At 43.9% G+C, this 24,761-nt stretch overlaps 1 protein-coding gene across 2 annotated transcripts in view; it reads right to left on the bottom strand.

Annotated features, from left to right (window-relative positions):
- Window positions 1-5,459: 5,459 nt before the first annotated feature.
- WDFY2 (WD repeat and FYVE domain containing 2) overlaps window positions 5,460-24,761 on the bottom strand; it is a 66,635-nt gene continuing 47,333 nt past the window's right edge. The window contains exons 8-12 of one of the 2 annotated variants that reach the window (XM_077298125.1): window positions 24,651-24,756; window positions 19,758-19,859; window positions 15,153-15,283; window positions 13,302-13,410; window positions 5,460-11,198 (exon numbers count right to left, since the gene is read on the bottom strand). In XM_077298125.1, coding sequence (XP_077154240.1) covers window positions 11,169-11,198; window positions 13,302-13,410; window positions 15,153-15,283; window positions 19,758-19,859; window positions 24,651-24,756 — 478 coding nt within the window. In that variant the 3' untranslated portion in view covers window positions 5,460-11,168. The remainder of the gene's footprint in view (window positions 11,199-13,301; window positions 13,411-15,152; window positions 15,284-19,757; window positions 19,860-24,650; window positions 24,757-24,761) is intronic. The other variant, XM_077298126.1, reaches the window with a different exon arrangement.

Genomic DNA, 24,761 nt, shown 5'->3' with positions numbered 1-24,761 from the left:
AAGGTAAATGAAGAATTAGTAGTTATACAGCTCGTGCCGAACATACAATTTGAATCTGCGAGATTCCCATCTACCCAATCTCTGAATCAACGCATCATCTAAACCAGCTCTAGATGCTTCAGTAGCGGCACCTATTCTAAAAGAATGGGAAGTAATCCTCAAGTGTTGACAATTCAAAAAATATAAGCACTTTTTGAGAACAGCGTTAAATTGAAATATTGTAACCGGAGACCTATCTTTATGAATAAATAAAGGGCCTTTGACCTCGGGCCTTACCGGGAGCCAATGCTGTAAACTGGATACTGGGCAGATTGCAGACACAGAACACGAGTTGATCTTTAACCTAGACCCTCTGCCCATTTGGTCAGTTTTTGATTTTCTAATAAAAATGACAATATTAGAATCGTGAATGGTGACGTCAGAAAAAAGTAAGCCGGAAGGTTCCGATTTTTTAGCTGATACAACTTCACCAACCCGTAATGCTCCAAAAAATGTTAGGGTAAATATTGCATAAAATAGCAGGCTCTCCTCAAAAGAACTACAAACATCTGAGAGAGCTAAACACATATCTTTCAAAAGCTGAAAAGAGATCGGGCGTCTAGAGTCTGATTTAAAATTAGATCTCTTTAAGCCTTTCAAGAACTGCTTTAAAGGGAAAAAACTAGTTAAAGCGGGGCTACCCCGTAATTTGAGAAAAAATGACACCCCTGCAAGGGATTTGGCTATCGCTGAGTAAGAGAGACCAAGTCCTGCCACTGATTCAGCAAATTTTAGGCCCGAAAAAGCGTCAGATGTGTTGTAATTTAAGTTGTTCAGTAAACAAAAGTTCACCCATCTATGCCATGCGGCCGAGTAATCGGCCCATGATCTATCAGAAAGAGAGTTCTTAATGCACTGAGGAATCAGATCGAAATTAAATCCCAGATTGACTGTGGGTAGGCAGTTGGCTCGAAATCCGCGACGGGTACCTGTGAACAAAAAGATGACCGCTCATGCTTACACAATGAACTGACAGCTCAGGCCCATTTGCTTATACCCTGGTTAGCTTTAATCCAGATATTAAATTTTAGGCAAGTTAAAACCATCTGCCTCAGGATAGCTGCAGCCCATTTATTTTTTGAGGACAGGGTATTAATAGCAAAAATTACTCCTTGATTCAAAGAAAGAATGACAATTCTAGAATTCTGAATTGAAGAGCCCCATAAATAGAGCCCCCAAAAAATTGCAAAAAGTTCCAAAACCATCTCATTGTTTGTGATACGACCTTCCTTCCACTGACTTGGCCACTGAACAGTGCACCAATGAGATGATAAAAAAACGCCACAGCCAAAGCTGGGATTGGCTGCAAAAGAAAAGGGGATTGAATCTGCGGAAATAAAAGCGGTTTGCCAACAAGAATGACCGTTGAATTCTGAAAGGAATTCAAGCCAGATTTTAACATCCTCCCTCATCTCAGAAGAAATTCTGACATGAAATGAAGAAGATGTTACACCTTTAGTTGCATCGTACAACCGCCTAGAAAAAACTCGCCCGATAGGGATTATGCGCAGCGCAAAACTAAGCAAGCCTAGTAAAGACTGCAGTTCTTTTAATATCAGTTTTTTCTTGCTCAGACAGTTAGATAGCGCATCAGCTAGTTTGGTAATTTTATCAGTCGGGAGTCTGGATTCCATTTTGACAGAGTCTAGTGTAATTCCCAAAAACTCAATGGAGGTACATGGAAAAACTGTCTTCTCATGAGCGATAGGGACCCCAAAATAGTCGCACATTCTCAAAAATTTATTAAGCATATCCAAGGCAATAGTAGATTCAGGGGGACCTATAAAAAGGAAGTCATCTAAATAATGTAAAATTTTTACATTGGGGGAATTGGATTCCAGTACCCAGTGCAAAAATGAAGAAAAAGTCTCAAAATAAAAACAGGATAGGGAAAAACCCATGGGAAGGCATTTGTAAAAAAAAAATAGATTATGAAAAGAAAAACCTAATGAATTGAAGCCTTCAGGCTCTATAGGTAACAAACGAAATGCTGACTTAATGTCTGATTTGGACATCAGAGCGTTCATACCGACAGACCTGAGCATATCAATAGCTGAATCAAATGATGAGTAGTTAACGGAACAAACGTCTTTATCTACCTCATCATTTAAGGAAGCACCGGGAGGGTACGATAAGTGATGGATCAGCCGAAAGGACCCCGCATCTTTTTTGGGTACTAGGCCTAAAGGGGAAATACGAAAATTCTGAAAAGGAGGGGAGGTAAACGGGCCTGCAACCCTTCCTAATTTTAATTCGCTAACAATTTTATCCATAGCTATATCTGGGTTTTCCGCCAAGGAAGGGAGGTTTTTTATTGGCCTACAGCCGATCCCTTTAAATGAAGGGACAAAAAAACCTTTAGAAAAACCGTTAAAAATCAATTTACTGCTCGGAAGATCTGGGTATTTGTTTAACCAATACACCAGCTTTTCCAGCTTCACTGGTGTCTGAGCTTTTTGAAATGGGGTCCCTTGAGAGCATTTGCTGAGCGGACTGTTTCTTAAAACATCTCGACATGGAGTGTGCATTTCCACAAAATGAACACTCGTGCCGAAAACGACAGTTATTGTTCCATTTACAGCCCGAGTCATTAAAAGCAAAACAGACGCCCCTCTTAGGGAAGGCTGATGGTGCTTGTTTTACTGAAGCCTGTCTCTGAGGCAGCATCAAATTTATCCATAGTCCGACATCCTTCGTACCCCAGGAGAGGTCGGGATGGACGGCTAACTTTTGCCTAAACGATTCATCATAATTGAGCCAGGCAAAACCGCCAAAGTTGCGGTATGCCTCCAAAATTATGTCTATGTGCTGAAATAATTTACTACATAACCCAGGGAATTTCTCGCCGAGAACAGCCGAGTAAATGGAAAAGGCCTGAATCCAATTATTAAATGATCTAGAATGACCCCGTTTAGAGTCATCAGGGTCGGATTCACGCCTTTCAGATTTTCCCAGCTGGTCCCTGCGAGGGAGGAGTGAAAAAAGGTCAATATATTCATTATTCCAGATAAGCTCTTTTGTGGTGGAGCTCAAGTGAAACCCTAAAGGTGAAAGCTCACAAGTGAGAGCTTCTTTAAAATGGTTCACAGGAGTTACTGAGGGACATGTGGTGTGTACTGAACTAATGTCAGGATTTACAGCAGCGGGAGGATTCAGAGCTGCGGGAGAGGCAGATTTAAAAACTTCTCCCAGCGTTTCTGACATCACATCCCTAATCATATTTTTGATTTCAAAGTGTGACACAGACAGGGGTCTTCCTGTGGGCAGCCAGCGCTCCAGCCCTCCATGTTGGGCGAGCGCCGCTGCACTACAGCTGGAGGAGGCTGGATGGTGGCTTCGGCTTGTGTTGCTAGGAGGTCAGGAGCAGGAGCGCTGATGGTAGCCGCCGCCATCGCTGACAGAGCGCCCGACAGGGGGGTACCTGCAGCGCTTTTACGGCTGCACCTCGCCTGTTATGTCGGCGCTCCTGGGTGACGCGGCCGGCGATTACTGCTGATGCGGCCGGAAGTCTCGCGCTGGGCTGCGCGATCTCGTCACTGTTGAGCGGCGGGACTTCCGGGCAGAAGCTTGAGAGAGGCGTCCGGATCTTGCTGCGGAACGAGCTGCACGAGGGGGAGCCAGCGGCGTTGAAGCACCTGGAGCTCCAATGTCAGGAGGTGGGATCGGAGGGTCTTGCTGATGGGGCTCATCCTGAGGCGCTGGTAATTGAGGGGGGGAGACGGCATCAGAGGCTACCGGATTAGGTTTTATAGCAAGGCAGCTCCTCAGCCAGTCAACCCCGCCCTCCACACCGGCTCTGGAAATTAGCTGCTGTAGTAGTGCTTCCATCAGGGGGATCTTCTCTTCTTCACAGCGCCAGCTGAATGACAGCTGTCAGTACAGGTGAGCTTTATATATTATCCACAATCTGCCCAACAACCACAAATCACCAATGAAAAACCGTTAAAAAAGGGCACCAATGAAACCAGATAAAACTGGTTTTACTAAAAATAGCTGACCAGAGGCATTAGCTTTGACCTTTATTTGAACTCATCTAATATACCTTAGCTATAGAAAAGATGCTGGATCCCTAAAGATCTGTGTCGCCATGGGACCCCCCCTGTATTTCTTTTTATTTGCGGGGGGGGGGCTAACATTACTGTGTCCAACAGTTATTAGATATATGAAACTGAAATAGCAGTTGCAAAAAAAACAATTTTTATAAAACATTAAGCTTAAGATTAAGGCTTCTTTCACACTAGCGTCGGGCTCGGCCCGTCGCGGTGCTTCGGGCCGACGTTCCCGACGCTAGCGTTGTCTCCGCCGCACAACAGGGGCAGCGGATGCATTTTTCCAGCGCATCCGCTGCCCCATTGTGAGGTGCGGAGAAGCGCGGGGAGGTGGGGGCGGAGTTCCGGCCGCGCATGCGCGGTCGGAAAAAGCGGACCGTCGTGAGCAAAAAACGTTACATGTAGCGTTTTTTGCTCCCGACAGTCCGCCACTGCACGACGCATCCGTCGCACGACGGGTGCGACGTGTGGCAATCCGTCACAATGCGTCGCTTAATGTTAATCAATGGCGAAAAAAACGCATCCTGCAAACACTTTTGCAGGATGCGTTTTTTCGGCAAAACGACGCATTGTGACGGAATGCAGTTAACGCTAGTGTGAAAGTAGCCTAATAGGGGGGCCCAAACTTTTTCATATAACTGTATATCTCTACTATATAATTGTCTAAGGGGTACTTCCGTCTTTCTGTCTGTCACGGATATTCATTGGTCACGGCCTCTGTCTGTCATGGAATCCAAGTCGCTGATTGGTCTCGCCAGCTGCCTGTCATGGCTGCCGCGACCAATCAGCGACGGCCACAGTCCGATTAGTCCCTCCCTACTCCCCTGCAGTCAGTGCCGGGCGGCCGCTCCATACTCCCCAGTCACCGCTCACACAGGGTTAATGCCAGCGGTAACGGACTGCGTTATGCCGCGGGTAACTCACTCCATTACCGCCACTATTAACCCTGTGTGACCAAGTTTTTACTATTGATGCTGCCTATGCAGCGTCAATAGTAAAAACATCTAATGTTAAAAATAATGAAAAAAATCATTATATACTCACCTTCCGCCGCCTTTCCCACTCCGGTGACCGCTCCATGCAAGCAGCAGGTTCCGGTGGCAAGGATGGTATACCATAATAATGAAAATGAATCAGTTCGGGTTTGAATAAATCTGGTGCGGTGTTTGACACACGAGAGAGATCGGTATCTCCAGTGCGGTCTGTGTCTCTGGCTGGTTCATTTCAGAAGCTAAACCAGCACCCTCCTGACAGAAAGGGGATGGCTTTGCTAGTTGAAATGAGTCCCGCTCTGGTGGATCAAGTTGATATGCTGCTATGTACATGAACTGCAAGTCAGGGAAATAAAGGTAAAAATAAGATGCCGTAATCTTTAATTATCGTTTGCAAATACTTTTTATTTACATTTTGTATTCAGTAACAAAATATTGTAAAATCAACATGTACAGAAATCAGAAAATACTAAATTAATTGCATCTAGTTAAAAGCGCAACAAGATTAAATTACTTAAGACAGTAACGTATTAACAACTTAAAGGTGTTGTCCAGAATAGAAACGTAAGGGCTTTAAAATAAAAAGGCAAAACATTAAAAACGCTGCCACTCTGGGGGTCCCCAATGAGTGCAGTTTACTTCCCTGCATCTGACATACACAGTCTACCAGCGACCGCTGCAGTCAGTCAGTGGCCTCAGAGGTCTCCCGCTAGAAATACAGGAATCTCCAGTAAGGCCATTGAAGCCAAAGGCACGTGATTAGCTGCAAGGAAGAAACCGGAGGCCGCCAGGGACAACAAGAGCGGGGGAGCTGCTGGGGTTTAAACGGGCGAGTGAAGCTACCGTAGTTACTTTTAGAGCATGCCCTGCCTTTCCATCACGTTATATTCTGGACAGCCCCCTATAATTTGGTCCCTTGTAGTTTTCAAATCACGTAAACAAAATTTAACAGCAGCAATTTAATAGCAAAGAAAGGCGATTGAACCTTTCACAAGATATACTCTTCTGTAGCAATACTCTGGACACCCCTGAAAATGTCACAGAGGAACTAAAATCCATTTTACAACCGTTCTGTATAGAGGAAATACTAAGTGCCTGCAGACTGCTCTGGGTATTAGCCATTTACTACGCACAAGATGGCCTAGTACCTGCAAATGGTGCAAGGAGACTCCTTACTGCAATTCACACTTTCTGCGCCCCCCAAGATCCATGCTACATGGTAGACTTACATAGATGTCTCTTGTTCGCCATGTAGTGTGCACAAAATGCAGATTGTAATGTGACAGTCGCCCTCCGATAGAGATCAATGTGATCCTTGCACCACTACAGTCACATTTTCTTCTATGGGAGTGCGACTTTAACAAAAGACATTCACGTTAAATGATTATGGGAAACCACCTTAATACCTATTCCCAGGATAGATTAGTAATGGGTGATGAGTGGTGTCCATCCAGTGGGAGGTTGAGCGCCCCGAAGACACTCGGTTAGCACCCGAGCATGGTCCGATAACACCTTAGCCCAGCACATTCACTCATCACTAGACTGGACCTGCATGTGCGCCAGAGCTTTAATTACACCGGGTACTCTAGGACTGTGATTGCTGCGGACCCCGGTGGCTAGACCCTCACCGATCACCTGTCCTATCAGTAGGTCATAATGGGTTATCCCACAAACAATACTTAAATACACATTTAAAAACAAAACAGAAACATCACTGGTTTCTGCAGAGAATTGTAAATTTACATGGAACCTTGTTCTCCCGCCAAGCTGTAACGCCGCAGTCACTCAGATCATAAAATGCAGACTGAATACAGGGGGCTTCCATTTGCTCTGTTCCCCTTTACAAATATGGTGTCCTTATGTATGTTTTACCTGTATGCTGAAAGGCCATACCCCAAAAAACGGAACTTTAATCATAAAAGATGTGGGAAACTGAAAAGATGCAGGAGAAAGAAAACCGCAATATTGTGGGCTTGAACAAATACCAACATGGAAAAAACTGCTGGCAGAAATGGCAGCGGACCCCAGAGACTGCCTCCAGCATCGCAACAGTTCACAGGTCAACAAAAGACCATCTGGGGATTTAACAGAGTAGTAGTATTTGGTTTTCATTTTGTTACATTTTTAACTGCAGGTTTTCTCTCTTGCAGTATCCCGTTTTTAGGCTGCAAAAACCACCTGCAAACATGTCAGAAAACACAAAAAAACCCATTAACATTTCTATTTAAAATTTATGTGCTCTTCATATGTTCAGGCTCTTGAACGTGTTTTTTTTTTTTTTTTTTTTTTTTACAGCTTCAGGTTTCTAAGGGTACGTTTCCATGTGCCGGATTGCCGGCGCTTTGGACGGACGCTTTGGACAGAGCGGAAAACTCACTCCGCCCAAAGCGCCGCCCCCTTCTGTACGCGCGGTGATTTTGGATGTGTTCATTGCACACATCCGGAATCTCCTCACCCCATTCATAGGGCCCTGTGATTTATCTTGCGTTGTCGCAAGGTAAACGGACATGCTGCGTTCTAAAAAGACGCGCCGCAGGGCCGCCGGATGCGTGTTCGCACGCCTAGTGGAGACTGGATTCCCTAAAATCCACTATGCTGTAACATCTGGACGCAGTGTTCAATCTGCAGCTAACCCAGATGAAATCCGGCACGTGGAAGCATACCCTAAAAATTCCAAGCAAAAACGTGTTTTTTGGGAGCGATTTGATATAGTTTTTCCTTACAAAAGCGCTAGCGTTTTTTATTTTCATCATTTCATAAAAACAGAAAAAAAAAAAAAAATTACAGGAAAACAGTGAAAAAAAATATATAGAAATGTCTTAAAAACTATGGGAAAAACTTTGAAAAAAAACAAAAATAAAATACAGAGGCCAAAATCACCAGAAACCTCTCAGGAAACAACCAAGTAAACACGAAAAAAAGCTTCAGAAAAAAAAAGGTCCTGAAACGTCTTCTGCTTGAAAACCTCAGTAAGCTTGCCCGAGTTTAAGAACCGTCATGTGCACATAGCCTTAATCAGCCCAGGATGCCGGACCTAAAAGGAACATGATCTAAGTGGAAGTCCACCTTTCTACAACATACTAGACGTATTTCCCTGTAGCATGGATGGAAAACAAATAATGAGCTCGGAAATGTTCAGGTCCACGACATCAATTCCTAATGAGACACTTATGGCTTTTTGGGATTCTGCAGGAGATGAGGATTTGTAACTGCAGTGTTTGTTCAGAAGTGAAGACCCAAGGCACCGGGAGGAGGGCGACACCAGCGCCTCCCAATCACGAGTGATCTACCAAGGCTGGATTGTGTAAAGTGTCATGTCTGTTCATATGAGCAATGCTTCGGGATGTTTTTGTTCCGCTTCGGTTTTGAAAAACGCCTTTGGCAAAAATTAAAAAAAAAAAGTTGCGTGTCATGACTCTGAAGAGGCTCTTGATGGAATCTGCTCCAAACTAGACCGTGTCCAATCAAAAGACTGCCAAATTAACAAAAAACCTTCAAAACTCCCAAAAGGCGGCGCAAGTTTCGGAAACGGTTTCCAGCAAAAGGGAATCTGTCATTTGTATCAACCCTCAATAGAACTCGGTGTTCACAAAGCCTTAGGAGGAGATGGGAGTAGAACGTCACTACTTGCTTATAAGAAATGAAACAAGTTTGTGTCATTCCTAATCAATATGCCTCCTAATCACTTGGCTGCCCAAAATTTCACCCAACCCCACTTGTGTTCATTTTTGAGGGTTAGATTGCTCTTGGGGATGGCATAGTTTGCCATAGGCTAAGGGGAACCTCAAAATGCAGCGGACGTGTCCGTAAGGCGTTGAGCACTGTACCAGCCCAGAAATACCGCCAGCATATTATTCTGAATATTGCTTTTTTTGCTCTTACATATTGTTTTAAACTTATTGAGCTCTTTGTCATAAAATCTTATTCAATGGAAGGAATAGATACCGGTCTTCATTTCACACATTAGATGTACTGAATTACTGGAAATGGTCGCTGATTATTTATCTTTAATGGGCCTAATATAGACAAAAACAGATTTTTTTTTAATGTGGTCCATTTTTTTGTGTGTGTGGCTGCATAGTGACATAAATAAGCAAATAGCAGGACTATAGGCAGAATATGTGGGAATACATGATACATATTGCACAAGATTACTTGTAGAACAGGTTAGACATGATCTAAAGGATCTTCGTCCATGTTCAGTTGTGACCGGCCTGCCATGTGCGTCATGTATGGGAGACGCGAGGAACAGTAATGTGATATGTGGCAGCCTGCTGTGAATACATTATATATACGCTGAGAACTCCGGTGACTCAATATTTAACAATTATCACAACCTTAATCATAGTCATAGCCTCCAATTTACAGGACGGAAAACTCCAAATCAGTGGTCCTGAAACCCCCTCAGAGTTGGGCCACAAGTCCCCATACTATCCCAGACTGCTTGGAATGATCTGAATCTGCTCTTATTTATTTCTTCATTTCCAATATTTAATCACTGGCATTTCCATCATTGCGGTTTTAGCCAATACAATAAATACTGAGATTTAGTAAAATCAAGAAAGGATCTCTAGCGGTACAGCCAAGGTCACTCATTGCCCACAAGAGCTCTCTGGCTTGGAAAGTGATGATCTATACTGTACACAGCGGATAGTGGGGATTAGTGATGAGCGAACCAAGCTCGGGTGCTGACCGAGTGTCTTCAGCGTGCCCAAATAATATATTCGAGTCCCCGCAGCTGCATGTCTCTTGGACAATCCCTGCATGCGTTGCAGCTGTCGAATAGCCGTTTGTTAGGTAATCCCCACATGTATGGTGGCTGTCCAACAGCAGAGAGAGGTGCAGCCGCAGAGACGAGAATACATTTTCCAAAAGCGCCAAAGACACTCGGTTAGTACACGAGAACGTTCACTCATCGGTAGTGAGATCTCTTCTGCACAAGACCCCTAAGGAATCTGCAAAAATGCAAATGACCCCATAAATCTCATGACTGGAGAAAGTCCATTCCTCAATATAAAAAAGAAAAAAATCAACTGGTGGTGCAGTACTCGGAATATACTCACATCATACACTTCTTAAAATTAATCTTAAAACCTGAAACAAAGTTTACATTCATTTTCCGTTTGCTACAAATTGAAAATACCTACTAAACCCCAACATAATTTCCAAGTGTGACACCAACCAAAAACGCATGGGGGAAGCCCACCACATCAGATAGGAAGAGTCCCGGCTGCTGTCATCAGGCAAGTAGAAGCTTGTCTAAGCGATGAGCTAGTATTCCCCCCGTTGACTGCCACCCTTAAATGTCTCCCGAAGGCCGGGGGGTGATCGGCAAATTAATCCCTTTTTTAGGGTGAAAAAAAAGAGAATGGCTGAGATCAGATCTCCCTTACAAGTGCCATCCAAGCCTCAGCCTCGCCCCCTTTCAATATCCATATAATACTTTTATTACTATATACTCATTCAAATACTATTATTTTTTTTCTTATGAATAAAAGAAACATGGAATTTTGGGTTAGATAAAAAAAAAAATTAAAATACATAATTACATAATTTTAAATGACATTTACTAATATTTGATCGTATTATTGTGTGAAATGTTATTCTTGAAAATTATTCATGGAGACCATTGGAAGCAGGGACGGCCGCACTGCATGTACAGCATTAGATCGTACACGCTGGCGTGTTCATCCACACACGGTCACATCAATACTGCAGCAGGAACGTATACATCCAAAGAAAGCATGATGGAAAGGGTTAAATTAGAAGGGTCCTGAGGATAAAAGATGGAGGACACCAACCATACATACAAACGCCAGTATACAGCACAGAACCTCTGCACGGTAAACTCTGAACAATACAACCCCAAAAGCAGGTTCAGAGCAGAGGATGGAGCGGCCGTAGACCCCGGCTCAGATCAGTGAGTACCAGTCATTCCACAAAGCGATTATACAGAGGATCTCTCCAGAGACCGCACTCAAGAAACCCTTAGCGTCTAGATCGGCCGCCTACTGCGCTCCCGTACAGTCTGCACCCAATCTGCTCCTTCTTCTGTTACCGGCTTCTCAGATCCATTCATAGAATATCATCAAGAGACGACCGGCGTCATATCCCAAAGCTGTGGAAACAGAAGCATAAAATGACCAGCGCTCAGAATTACACAATACTATTTTGTAAATATTTGCATTTTACATTTTCAAAAAGCCCCAATAAACCGTCCCTGGGGCCTGGATACATTGTCACTCTGGTATAGAAACGTTACAGCTGTAAAGACGACCATAAAGACGACCATACCGTATCCAGCATGTGTAACCTGCGCACACACTCCGCAGAGCCCCACAATGATGGCAGTGGATAGATTGTCACCTGTGGCGGCAGACATTCCCCACCATGGTACACACCATATATTGGCTACAGCTGGTGTTCTCACAACACACGTCTTTATATTAGCAGTAACCATGCCATGGGCTCTACCCATTCCCACAGCGGCCAGACTAGGTTCATACTTTTCTATTCCTCCATATATATATTTTAGTTATTTAGGGGACATGGCCACTATGACAATCATATAAGCAGTATATATCACACTGCTGTGTTTTTACAACTACTACTTATGGTATGAGGGGCGTTCGGCACTCTCCTCCACACGGCGCTGCAGTTAGAGCGTCAGCGAGAGTCAGAATCAGGAAGCTGCTCCGTATGTGAAGGACAAAGGAGCACCGAGCGCTGGGCCACAAACAGGTGCAAAGATACCTCACTGGCATGTGGGATAAAACCAGCAAACATAGCAATGAAATATATACCACTTATAAGATTTGGATAGTGTCACTTTACACTGGAACCTTTGAATATTTGTCTCCTGTGAATTTCAGCTGGCGGATGGTTAAATAGGATAACAAACATGGCAGCCAATCCGCACACAAACCTAAGTACCACAACTATGGCACAACGTTACGTCCATGAATGGCATGGTCTATGCCAGAATCTGAATGTACACCATAGCAGGCAGCTGCTCAGTACGGAGCGGGCTCAGCTCCCAAGGCCACGCCATACACCCGCTACACGACAACAGTATATCGGAGCAGGAAGAGGAGAGTCGTCACACGTCTGCATGATCATTACTGGCTACAATGATATCTGCTGGCAGCACATAAAGAGCTCTTCAAGGCGTGTCACAGCCAACGCACCCACGTGGCACGGTCACAGCCAACGCACCCACGTGGCACGGTCACAGCCAACGCACCCACGTGTCATGGCCACAGCCAACGCATCCACGTGGCACGGTCACAGCCAACGCATCCACGTGGCACGGTCACAGCCAACGCACCCACGTGGCACAGTCACAGCCAACGCACCCACATGGCACGGTCACAGCCAACGCATCCACGTGGCACGGTCACAGCCAACGCACCCACGTGGCACGGTCACAGCCAACGCACCCACGTGTCACGGCCACAGCCAACGCATCCACGTGGCACGGTCACAGCCAACGCATCCACGTGGCACGGTCACAGCCAACGCATCCACGTGGCACGGTCACAGCCAACGCACCCACGTGGCACGGTCACAGCCAACGCACCCACGTGGCACGGTCACAGCCAACGCACCCACGTGGCACGGTCACAGCCAACGCATCCACGTGGCACGGTCACAGCCAACGCACCCACGTGGCACGGTCACAGCCAACGCACCCACGTGGCACGGTCACAGCCAACGCATCCACGTGGCACGGTCACAGCCAACGCATCCACGTGGCACGGTCACAGCCAACGCATCCACGTGGCACGGTCAAACAGTTGGACCTTACCAATATTGCCACTAATACATCTGAATTGCTCCAGCATGGCTACAGATGTGACAAGCAGCAAACCAGCTCTTGATAATGCTACTTACATCAGGATCTGTTCACATTAGCATTAAAGGTTTCCATCATATATTTTGATATATTTGACATCCAGAATAGTCCAGTCTGCAGTGCCAACGTTCCTGTCACAAATATCAGAACCCCAATGCCCCCATTATAAGCCAAAGTGATCAGTCAAGATTCAATTGAAATAGTAATCAGCAGAGCGATCATGGCTGCAGTATGCACAAAGCCAGTGTGAACAGACCTTAATACAGCCTTACATGCAAAGACTGAACAGGGGCCCAGACAACACGCAGGTATGCTACGTGTGCGAGCCTGTGTAAACAGCCGTCATAATCCGGCCTCATTACTAACCTTAATGACCTTGTCTGTTCCTGAAGTCAACAACCAGACTCTCGTGGGGTCAAAATGTACATGGACTATATTGTGCTTACTGTTATGGAAAGTCGCAGTCGGTGCACGCCTGAGAAGAGACACAAGAAAAAAAGCTAAAAGCACATGTGAGACAGTAAAGTGTGAGCAGAGGCTTCATTCTTCAGGCTTTTTTTTTTTCTCCAAACAGCAATACTAACAAATGCCTAGATAAATCTGGTAGACATGACCTAGGACAGAGAAGTGAGGGGGTGAAAATTCATTTTTATGGAGTATACTAAAAGTTACAATATTAAAACCACAAGGTGCCTCACAGCAAAGGACATTCAATAAGCCCCGACAAAACATATACAGCTGCGTGTTAAAAAGGGGGGAAAAAAAGGGACAAATGAGAATTCACCAGTCCAACTGTTACATCCCATATACACATCTGTGTAACTAGTGAGTCATTGGGTATAAACAGTGTGAAGTCATCATGATAATCATGAAAATAGATGTAATACATGGCTGTTAATAGCTACTGCTGTAAATGTAGGTCAGGTCTCATGACCCCCCCACCTTGACTTGTTTCACCTGCTTCCTCTGGGGGCATGTTGGGGAGGGGCCATCCAATAAATCAAGATAAGACATGTGATGTGGAGGCAACAATGTAGATTTTATTAATGTGTATACACATACACGGCAGCATATTGTTGCTAGCCCTCTAAATATCCTATTTTTGTCCTATACTAGTGCACCTTGTGATGCGCATGTGCTATCGGCTTTCCCCACTGACTTCTGAGTTCATGGCACTCATACTTAGGATTGGCACTGCGGGATTGCGTTCCAGTGACCGAAACTGGAAACCGCACTTTCCAGTCTGGGGTGACAGAGGAGTCATGTGCCATACATGCGTTTCGCACCTTTAATTTATTTGATCATTGTTGCCTACACATCACATGACATGTCTTAACTTGTTTTATTGGATGGCTGCTAGTATTTAACCATACAAATGTTCTCCTCCCCGACATGCCCCCTGAGGAAGCAGGTGAAATGCGCAATCCCCCTTCCCCGACATGCCCCTGAGGAAGCAGGTGAAACGCGCAATCCCCCTCCCCGACATGCCCCCTGAGGAAGCAGGTGAAACGCGCAATCCCCCTCCCCGACATGCCCCCGAGGAAGCAGGTGAAACGCGCAATCCCCCTCCCCAACATGCCCCCTGAGGAAGCAGGTGAAACGCACATTCCCCCTCCCCGACATGCCCCCGAGGAAGCAGGTGAAACGCGCAATCCCCCTCCCCGACATGCCCCCGAGGAAGCAGGTGAAACGCGCAATCCCCCTCCCCGACATGCCCCTGAGGAAGCAGGTGAAACGCACATTCCCCCTCCCCGACATGCCCCCTGAGGAAGCAGGTGAAACGCGCAATCCCCCTCCCCGACATGCCCCGGAGGAAGCAGGTGAAACATGCATCGGGGTGGGACATGGGACCTGACCTACATTTACAGCAGCAGCTATTAACAGCAAAGTACTACATCTATTTTCATGAAGACTTCACACTGTTTATACACAACGACTCACAGATGTGTATATGGGGTGTTACAGTTGGACGGGTTAATTCTCATTTGTCCCTTTTTTTCCTTTTTAACACGCCGCTGTATAGGTTTTGTTGGGGCTTCTTGTATGTACTTTGCTGTGAGGCACCTTGTGATTTTAACGTTGTAACTTTTTGTATACTCCATAAATCTATAATTTATACACACAGGTATACAAGATAAAATTGAAAGGTAATATAGAAATGTCCTTTTCTTTGTAACGTTTTATTCTACATTCAGAAATATTTGAGCGTGCACTCACTGTTCATCGGTGATGGACTCGTAACAGCCATCACACACACGTACATCAAACTCAAAGCCCATGAGGGGAATCGTGGACCTCTTGGAGCTGCATTTTCCGCATACAGCTTTTCCACATTTTCTGCAGTGATGCTGAAATAACAAAAGAGGAGCTTTATAAACCTGACATATCAGTAGTCGCAGAGGAGCAGTGGTCTTCTTGCCCAGCGAGAGCCCACGTTTCATCATCTCAGTACTCTGCTGTATATTTAGGCTATCACTAAACAGACATTTTGTTGCGCTACCGCTTGATTTTAACCATCAAGTAACTGCTGCAGTCCAGAAATACATGGCGTTTCATGCAGTTCTGTGGGCTGCAGCGGTCCCTCGAAGGCTTCTTACTAATTACTGTAGCATCATCAGTAATGCTACAAAAAGTCTGTAACTCCTAAGGAGGGTTAGGAGATGTGAAAATAAAGAGACATCACTCATCTTATGGCCACGTTCACACGGTCAGTATTTTACATCAGTATTTGTAAGCCAAAACCAGGAGTAATACAAATACTGAATGTGAACGTGGTCTAAGGCAGTGTCTGGGACGGCAGCTCATCCCAGTTCACTCAGTCCTTTATGACCCCCACCTCCATTCAAACTTTTTTGGGCTGGGATTGTAAAGCTGGAGGAACAAGGAACTGGGTTGTCCATTGTTAGGCTACTTTCACACATCAGGTTTTCGCTGTCAGGCTCAATCCGGCTAATTTAAAAAAAAAAAACGGATCCGGCGAATGTTGCCGCCGGATCTGTTTTTTCCCCATAGACTTGTATTAGTGCCAGATTGCGCCGGATGACCTTGCGTTTCGTCAGATCCGGCAAATCTGCCGTTTCCGGTTTCTGGAAAAACGTCCATAGCAACGTTTTTTGTCTCCGGCGAAAAAGCCAGAAGCGCCGGCTGTTTGCTAGAATGGAAGCCTATGGGAGCCGGAAGGTGCCGGTTCCAGAAAATGACGGATTCCGTTTTTTTTAAACTGAGCATGCTCCAAATTTTTTTTTTATCCAATTATCTAGATATGCTAGTTGGATCCGTCGAAAAAACGGATCCGTCGCATCAGTTTTTCACAATCTGCGCCAGATCCATTTTTTTCCAACATTGGCCGGATTGTACCTGATGCAAAAAAACCTGATGTGTGAATGTAGCCTTAGGAATGGCGTGCAGCAGTTGGATCTTCACCAATATAACTTTTATAATCTACAGTAAATGAACAGATGATGAATAAAGGCGCATTTCAACCAAAGATATTTATTGTTGTCAACATGCTCAGGATGTCCAAAAGAATAAAGGGAAGAGATAGGAAATCTCCAGAACGCCTCATGTGTAAAAAAAATAAAAAAAATTATTCTCTACCTTTTTTTTTACCCATAGGCAGAAACATGATTATCGGAAGTTCTGCTCTTGTTGATTTCACTACTACGTAGAACGCTACACAGGCATCAATACAGTGTCATATTCACCATCTTGCTCCCTCCTTGGAGAGCCGTGGCTATGACATGGATCTGGCAAGAACAAGCATTGTATATTGTTCTCTCAGTGTTAGGCCCCTTTCATATGTCTTGATATTTCCAGTACTGGAAAAACAGTACCAGAGATATCAGTGTCCATGTGTACATGTGTGTCATACGTAATGCAACTGTGTGCCGCATCAGTACCACACGTACCGTGCCTGGGAAGCAGCAGTACGGTTAGAGCTGTTCCCCGGCACCGATCTCATCATTCTCCCCAGCTCGTGCTGCAATCAGTGTGTGCAGGGGAGAATGTCGAGTTATATTCAACTGATAACAGCGAGAGCAGGCGGCTGATGGGACTACTACTCCCATCATCCTACACCTGCTGCCGCTAATAACACTGACGTGTGAAAGACGCCTTAGAGATAGCTGCAGGGATAAGTCTGTGGAGAGAGGAGAATGCATGTACAGAATCAGAGAAGGCAGAGGCTATTGAAAAGGAGGAAAGCATGTGACGAGGAAATAAGTGCTGGATAGAAGCAGTGATGATCTATGAGCAGTGAAGACCGGACACACAGATTTCACATAATGGCTGTATTACTGGACACTCCCACAATAGAAGAATCTGAAACTTGAATCAGACTGCAAACTGCATATCATGGGGTGTGAATATGGATGCCATCGCAGTGGAGAGAACAACCATCACGGTCCAATTCTTAGTTTCTCTACAGAAAAGGTTCCCTTCACGCTGTATTTTTTTTCCTTCTGTATGAGGTACACAAAGAGTGTTCCCAAAATATACCCTGAGAGAAGGCTTTAATGTGTGCCACTGTATACATCACCCGTGACATTACCACGGTGTATACAGGAGTCCTGGATAGCGCTGCAGTCACCCGGCAGTTAGTCTGAATTCACACATCCGTGTGACGTGTTCGTGCTTCTCGGACCATGGCGCTCTATGGAGCCCTACACTCATCAGTATTACTGTAAGCCTGGATCAGTGTCTCAGATTGGCGAGGCTCAGAACGCCCTATTCTCACCCGTTTTGCGGATCAGACTTGGCCAAGTCTACGGGGATCAGTGTAAAACAGGTGAGGCTCTGAAGTACAATGTACGGTATGTCTTCTGTGCGTCAGTCTGATCACTTTGTAATTGATATATTGATAGGAGACAATGGATACAAAAAAATGAATATCTGCTGCAGGGTAAAATAACAAATAATAAAAACATGATCCAACATGGATGACACTTGAGAAAAACAATAAGTCAATTTGTACCAGATGGTAACACACAGATGTATGAATGCTGCCTTCCTCTCCCCGGGCTAAGGGGGGACAGGTTATAAGAACGCCTTTTCGTGGCTGGTGGAGCACAAACTGTCCAATTCATGAGTACCTGCATTGTGTAAGTATCTATGTGTGGGCCGGATGTCATTGATCGCACACATCGGTGCTGCTGTGTTCTCCTGGTTATAACCAGGACCTATGAATTAACATGCAGCCGGCATCACAGCAAAAGACCATGTACTGTACAGTGCGAGGGGATACAGCTGCCATGTTCTTCAGAGCTTGTACGTTTATATGCTTGACATTGCCAGTCGCAGATTCCAGTGGTTTCCTCTCCTTTGAGCCCCTGAAGCCCCTGCAATGAGCACTTCCCCACATGCACAGATGTGAACAGACCGCACTGTACAGATGGTCAGTGGGGTCATCAATGTTACCAGCTCTAAACCTTGGATGGATCTTTGTATACACCCGAGACAATCTGTATTAACGTGTACCTCTAGTTATGTAATAAGATCCATTATACAATATGAACGTGCACAACAATTCCCTTCTGGTCACACACTAATTAGAGAGTCAGCAATGCAGGTGATTAAGAGAAGAGGTTGTAAAGACACTTCATATTACACATGGGTACAAGTTGTGTTGGCTTCAGAGTTGAAAGGGTATTCCAATGTCCAAGATCCTATCCCAATATGTAGTAGATGTAATAATAATATGAGCAAATAACGCCCATTAGAAATGTAGTATAGTTCTTCTGATTTGCCATGTCTCTTTCCTCATGTGCAGGCATTGCAGGTCCTTAGGTAATCATGGTTACGACCACTAGAAACTAGCTGTCACTTGAGGAGTATAAGTAACCATGGATGCCCAAGGTCCTGCAATGCCTGCGCATGAGGAAAGACATAGCGAATCAGAAGAACTATACTACATTTCTAATTGGAGGTATTTGCTAATATTATTACACACCTACTACATATTGGTATAGGATCTTGGAGATGGTAACACCCGTTTAAGTAGTGAAATCAAAAGATATAAGCTGTCACAATGGACGTCAGATGCAAAACAGACTTCTAAAGTTGAATAAGCACATTACATACTTGTCTCATGTTTGGCCAAGCCGTCCCTCCCCATTAAAGGGATTTTCCATGACAAGGATACTGATGAGCTATCCACAGGACAGGTCATGAATATCAGATCAGTGGGGGCCAACATCCGGTTCCCTCACCAGCTCCGGCAGTGGCTCGGTGTAAATGTGTAGGAGTTGATGTGCAGCATTCGGGAGCGGCCACTAAACAGCGTGACGGCCGTGCTGTTGTGCTCAGGACATGGCTTACATCCAGCCACAAGTGGGGACTGAAATCTACTAAAATCGGCGAAGGAGACGATTGTCGCACACCCACAGATCTAATGTTCTATGACGCAACACTGAAGTATAAACTTCTTTCCCATGCACACCCTACTTTGTGTTTTATATGGGTAGAGGGGTATAATCTGCTGCCAAGGAACAAAAACATTATTCATGTAGAAACCTAATCTTTCTCTTCCTTGACATTATTGGAGACTCCTCTACACAGTAGATGGTCAGCCATTCCGCCCCCAAACTCAACATTTTCAGCCAACATTAATTTAATTTGCAAGGTCAGCTTAATCGGAGTGCTCAGAAACAGAAAAATCCCATTCGAGAAGAGTTTCAGATTTAAGCTGAACTTCATCAGTCCTCGAGTCGTCTTCTGTGTGCACCCTTACCCCCATTATAATATTATATATTATATAGAGAGGACAGCTCCCGATCTCATACTTGGGGCTGATCTTTAGCTTCACTTAGAAGAGGTTATACGCACCTGTCGGAGACCGATCTTCTTGCTGTCCCACATCTGTTTGAAGTTCCAGAAGAAAGGCTGGTCACACTTCTGACAAGAGTCACTGTCCAACCATTCCGGAGTCTGGAGAAGAGACAAAGCAGGATGGACCGTCTCAGACAACACAGGTCTACCATGGATTCAATGGTTTCTTGTAATCTCTTAGCTTTATGCAGATGTGTCTTACACGGCCAGGTCGACCAATTTCATCAAATCGCAAGTAAAAGGAGAAGCTAGCTACTTCCTGCCCGATCACCGAGGTCACAGGGGAGTTACATTTCACATTATACCTCTGTGAGGTGTATTTGTCCTGCAATTGTAGCTTTCAGACATTCGCCCCAGAATGGAGAACGGAGGCCACAGTACAATATAGTGTCCAGTGCACATAAGGATTCAGGAGCACCATCAACGTGGACTTTTTGCAAATTACTTTTTCTCTATTCTAAAAACAACTTGCCAAAAAAGACAATCAAAAAACATCAGAGAAACAAAAGGCAGCCATATTTACCAACACCAGGACATCACAGGGGCCCGATCATCGTCATGATGACCCCCAAATCACCAAGCTACGGAAAGCTCCTTAGGCCATGGCCAAAGCATGGTCTAAGAAGCTTCTGTACAGGTAATGCATTGCAATGCATCATACCGGTAATCAATGTGGAAAGAGTTAAAGTCCCATAGAGGCACTAAGCTATAAAGATTTTAAAAAAAAAAAAGAAAAAACTAAAAATGTATATACTTTATTTTATTGTATGTATTTATTTATACTAAATATACATTTATATTAAAAAAAAGTTAACTAGTTAACCCCTTCAGTAAACGTTGGGTAAAAAAAAAAAAAAAAAAAAGGGGCAAACTATGCTTTTTCATCATAACGCTGGAAAAAAGTGGAATAGAATGCTATAAAAAAGTTGAATGTACATAAAAATTGCATCACTGAGAACGTCATCTTGTCCCGCAAAAAAAAAAACAAGCAGTCATTCAGCTCCATCAGCGGAACTATAGTGATGTAAAAATGATTATTTTTTTCTATGAACATTTTTATTGTGTAAATGCACCAAGACATAAAAAAAAATTACATAAATATGGTATCACTGGTCACACTGACCCGAAGAATAATGCTGCCTAGCAATTTTACCACATGCAAAAAAGCTTGGAAAAAAAAAAAACATTCCTGAATTTCTGGTTTTTGTTCAGTCTGCTTCACAAAAATCGGAATAGAAAGCGATAAAAAAAATGCCCAAAAATGGTACCAATAAAAACGTCAACTAGTTCTGCAAAAAACAAGTGATAAAAATGTAATGATTCTTTCGTAAATGCCCAATGGTATAAAATTCTGTGACGCACATGTGGTATCACCATGCTCACTGCACACCTAAACGAATTCACTGAGCGTTGTAGTTTGTAAAACGATGTCACTTATGGGGGTTTCTGTTGTTCTGGCACCTCAGGGGCTCTGCCAATGTGACATGGCCCCCTCAAACCAGTTCAGCAAAATCTGAACTCTAATATGGCACTCCTTACCTTCCGAGCTTTGCATTGTACCTCAAAATTAGTTTTTGACCACATATGGAGTAACGGCGTACTCAGTAGAAATTACACAGACACATAAAAAATATATATATTGTATGGTGCTATTTCTCTTATTACACTTGTGAAAATGCAAAATATGGGGCCAAAAACATTTTTATTGGAAAAACTTGATGATTTTATTTTCACGGCTCTACATTATAAACTTCGGTGAAGCACCTTGGGAGTTCAAGGTGCTCACCATACATCTAGATAAGTTCCTTAACGGGTCTAGTTTCTAAAATGGTGTCACTTGTGGGGGGTTTCCACTGTTTAGGTACATCAGGAGCTCTCCAAATGCAACATGGCGTCCACTCTCAATTCCAGCCATTTTTGAATTGAAAGTGTCAAACTGTGCTCCTTCCCGTCCGAGCCCTGTCATGCACCCGAACAGTAGTTTTCCCCCATATATGGGGTATCGGCTTACTCAGGAGAAATTTCTCCTGTTGCCCTTGTGAAAAACAAAAATTTGGAGCTATAGTAAAAAAAAAAAAAAAATTCACAAATAAGTAAAAGGTTCAATTTTTCCTTCCACACTGCATTAACTACTGTGAAGCACGTGAAAGGTTAATAAACTTCTTGAATGTGATTTTGAGGAGTAAAGTTTTTAGAATGGTATCAATTTGGACTATTTTCTGTCATAAGGCCCCCTAAAGTCAAATGTGATGTGGTCCCCAAAAAGTGTTTTGTAAATTTTGTTGGAAAAATGAGAAGTTGCTGATCAGCTCCTAATTTGTTTTTTATTTAGAAAGTTATAAGGTTTATGTTTCAAAAATAGTGCTGATGTAAAGTAGAGATGTGGTAATTACTATTTAACAACCATTTTGTGAGACATAACTCTTTGGTTTAAGGGCATAAGAATTAAACGTGAAAATTATGACATTTTCTAAATATTTCAACAAATTTCCGATATTTTCACAAATAAACGCAAGTCATATCAAATAAATTTTACTAATATCATGAAGTACAATATGTCACGAAAAAACGGTCTCAGAATCAGCGGGATCCGTTGAAGCGTTCCAGAGTTATTACCTCGTAAAGTGACAGTGGTCAGAATGTAAAAATGAGGTCAGGTCGTTAACCTACAAAAGTAGCTCGGTTCTTAAGGAGTTAATATTGTGATCTGCTGTTGGTATACAAGGCTGCATTTTATCTATTCTAAACGCATCATCATCAGCCATAAACCAGTAATCATACACAGATAAATTAGTTGACATTTAAGGCTTGCATCCCATGGAGCAGCAGACCGCCATGCCCACGTCCGGCACCTACTGAGTGCATGAGTTTGATGTACCCCATAGGAGATACCTTTGAAATTGTTCTCTTGATTGTCCCAGCTAGTGGACATACCTCTCCGGCAGCGTGTAAATGCAGCTTTACAATTTCATTTTCTAAAGATCATCTTTGGTGAACTGATGATTCTTCTGTAACCAATCAATGGATATCTCAAGAAGTTGTATGTATCCAAGAGGCCAGATCCTAGTAACCAGGCTTGGACTGGCCCACAGGAGAGCAGGAGAATCCTCTGGTGGGCCACCACCCTCTTATATGAGCAGCACTTGGCACTATATACATGAATCACTATGTACAGACAATATCTCCAGTTCATTGTTATATAAATTTGTGATTGAGGATAATGACACATAATAATCCTCCATTATCATTCTGTATTCACACGGAACAGATCCAGTCGGCAATGAGATGTGCAGCCCGTCAGCTCACAGGGGAGCACCAGACGAGAATTAGGGGATGGCTTTGATAAATTAAGGTTCCGATTTTAAACAAATATTAAAATATATACAAAATAATTGCTTTCTTATTCAAAAGACTTTTACGAACACCGTGATACAAAATGTGTATTTTTTTTAATAATTAAAAAAGGGACAAAAGCGGGGTGATTTGAACTTTTTTTTACATATATAATTTAAAAAAAAATGTCTTAATTTTTTGCTGCAATCATACATAGGAGTGCAGCAGAACTGCTACGTATAGCTAAAAATAAAATCACTATTTGGTTTTCACAGGAGGATCATGACGACAGGCACAGGGGTCATCAGAAGACGCCTGGCTACCAAGACTACCCATGAGTGCCCCGTACTCATGTCACTGGTGCACCAATGGGAGCGTGGGACAACGCACCCCTCTGCAGGCACGTGTTAAATGTCGATGTCAGACTGACTCACACTTAGTGCAGATGATATGCTCAATGGTCGACAAGTCCGGAGACTCTGCATGCCATGATGGAACGTGCCGGCCACACAGGTTGCTCACAGTAGCAAGAGTAATATGCAACCTGGCATAGTCCATAGCTCCGGGGACTCTTTCTCGTTCTCTTGTGAAGGTCTCTCAATTGCGTTGTGCACATGGTTTCTAGCTCAATCTCTTGCATCCAAGACATAAGCAGGACTTATCACTGAAGCGGACAGACCTCCATTGCCATGATGTCCTTTGAGAGCGGTCATGTGAGGTCAATGGAAGATCTGTAGTCAGACGTGTGGCTCGTAGCCCAATGTCATGCAAACGCCTTCTGATGGGTTGTGTAGACATTGACGCCTTACAGTTAATGGATAACTACATGCTATTCTTCGAATCTGATGAGAAGATGTGGGCAACATCAGAAACCGGCCTCAGAGAATGTCAAATCGATTCTATTCTCACAATTATGGTGTGGGGTGGCATAATATACAGTATCCGAACTCCTGTACTCTTCTTCATTTGACATACACTAACAGCTCGATGTAGTGTAGACTTGGTGGTAGGACCAGTGGTACAGCTATTTCTCCTGTGTTTCAGCAGCCATTTTTCAACACAACAATGCCATGCGGCACGCTGCGTTTACTATTGTGAATGGCATAAACAAGCTACCATGGCCAGCAGCAACTCCACACTTGTCTTTCAGCGAGCACACCAAAGACATCATTGGTCGGCAAATGTAAAAGGTAGCTGCCAGGAATGGATCTTGATGATTTACAAGCCCAAGTGAATTCAACGTGGCAGAACATTCTTCATACAACCATTAATATCCTTATTGATAGCAGTTAAACATGTGAGTGCGTGTATTTATGCGATCATCATCAATACTGAATAAATTGAGACTTTTCAAAATAGTTTTCATTTTCCCATCATTTGCAAATCATTAACATATCTATCCATCCTGCGATTTCCATAAGTCCACAATGTTTCCTTCTTGAGGTTACAATGTCATTGCTGAGTGTATTTATTTAATCAATTATCATTTATGGAGAGAGCGTTGCCTCATAAGAATCAGACCACAATTAAGCAAACATGTAAACCTATAAAACCAACCTCCTGTCTCTCAACATCCATGTTCCAGACTACAATCCCCCCATCAGCACTGCAGGAAATGAGCTGCCGGGAATGGTGTGCGTAGGCGATGGACTGGATCTTGTCACTGAA

Source organism: Ranitomeya variabilis, chromosome 3 (assembly GCF_051348905.1).
Source record: "Ranitomeya variabilis isolate aRanVar5 chromosome 3, aRanVar5.hap1, whole genome shotgun sequence".
NCBI lineage: Eukaryota > Metazoa > Chordata > Amphibia > Anura > Dendrobatidae > Ranitomeya > Ranitomeya variabilis.
This window is presented reverse-complemented; position numbering and strand designations above follow the sequence as displayed.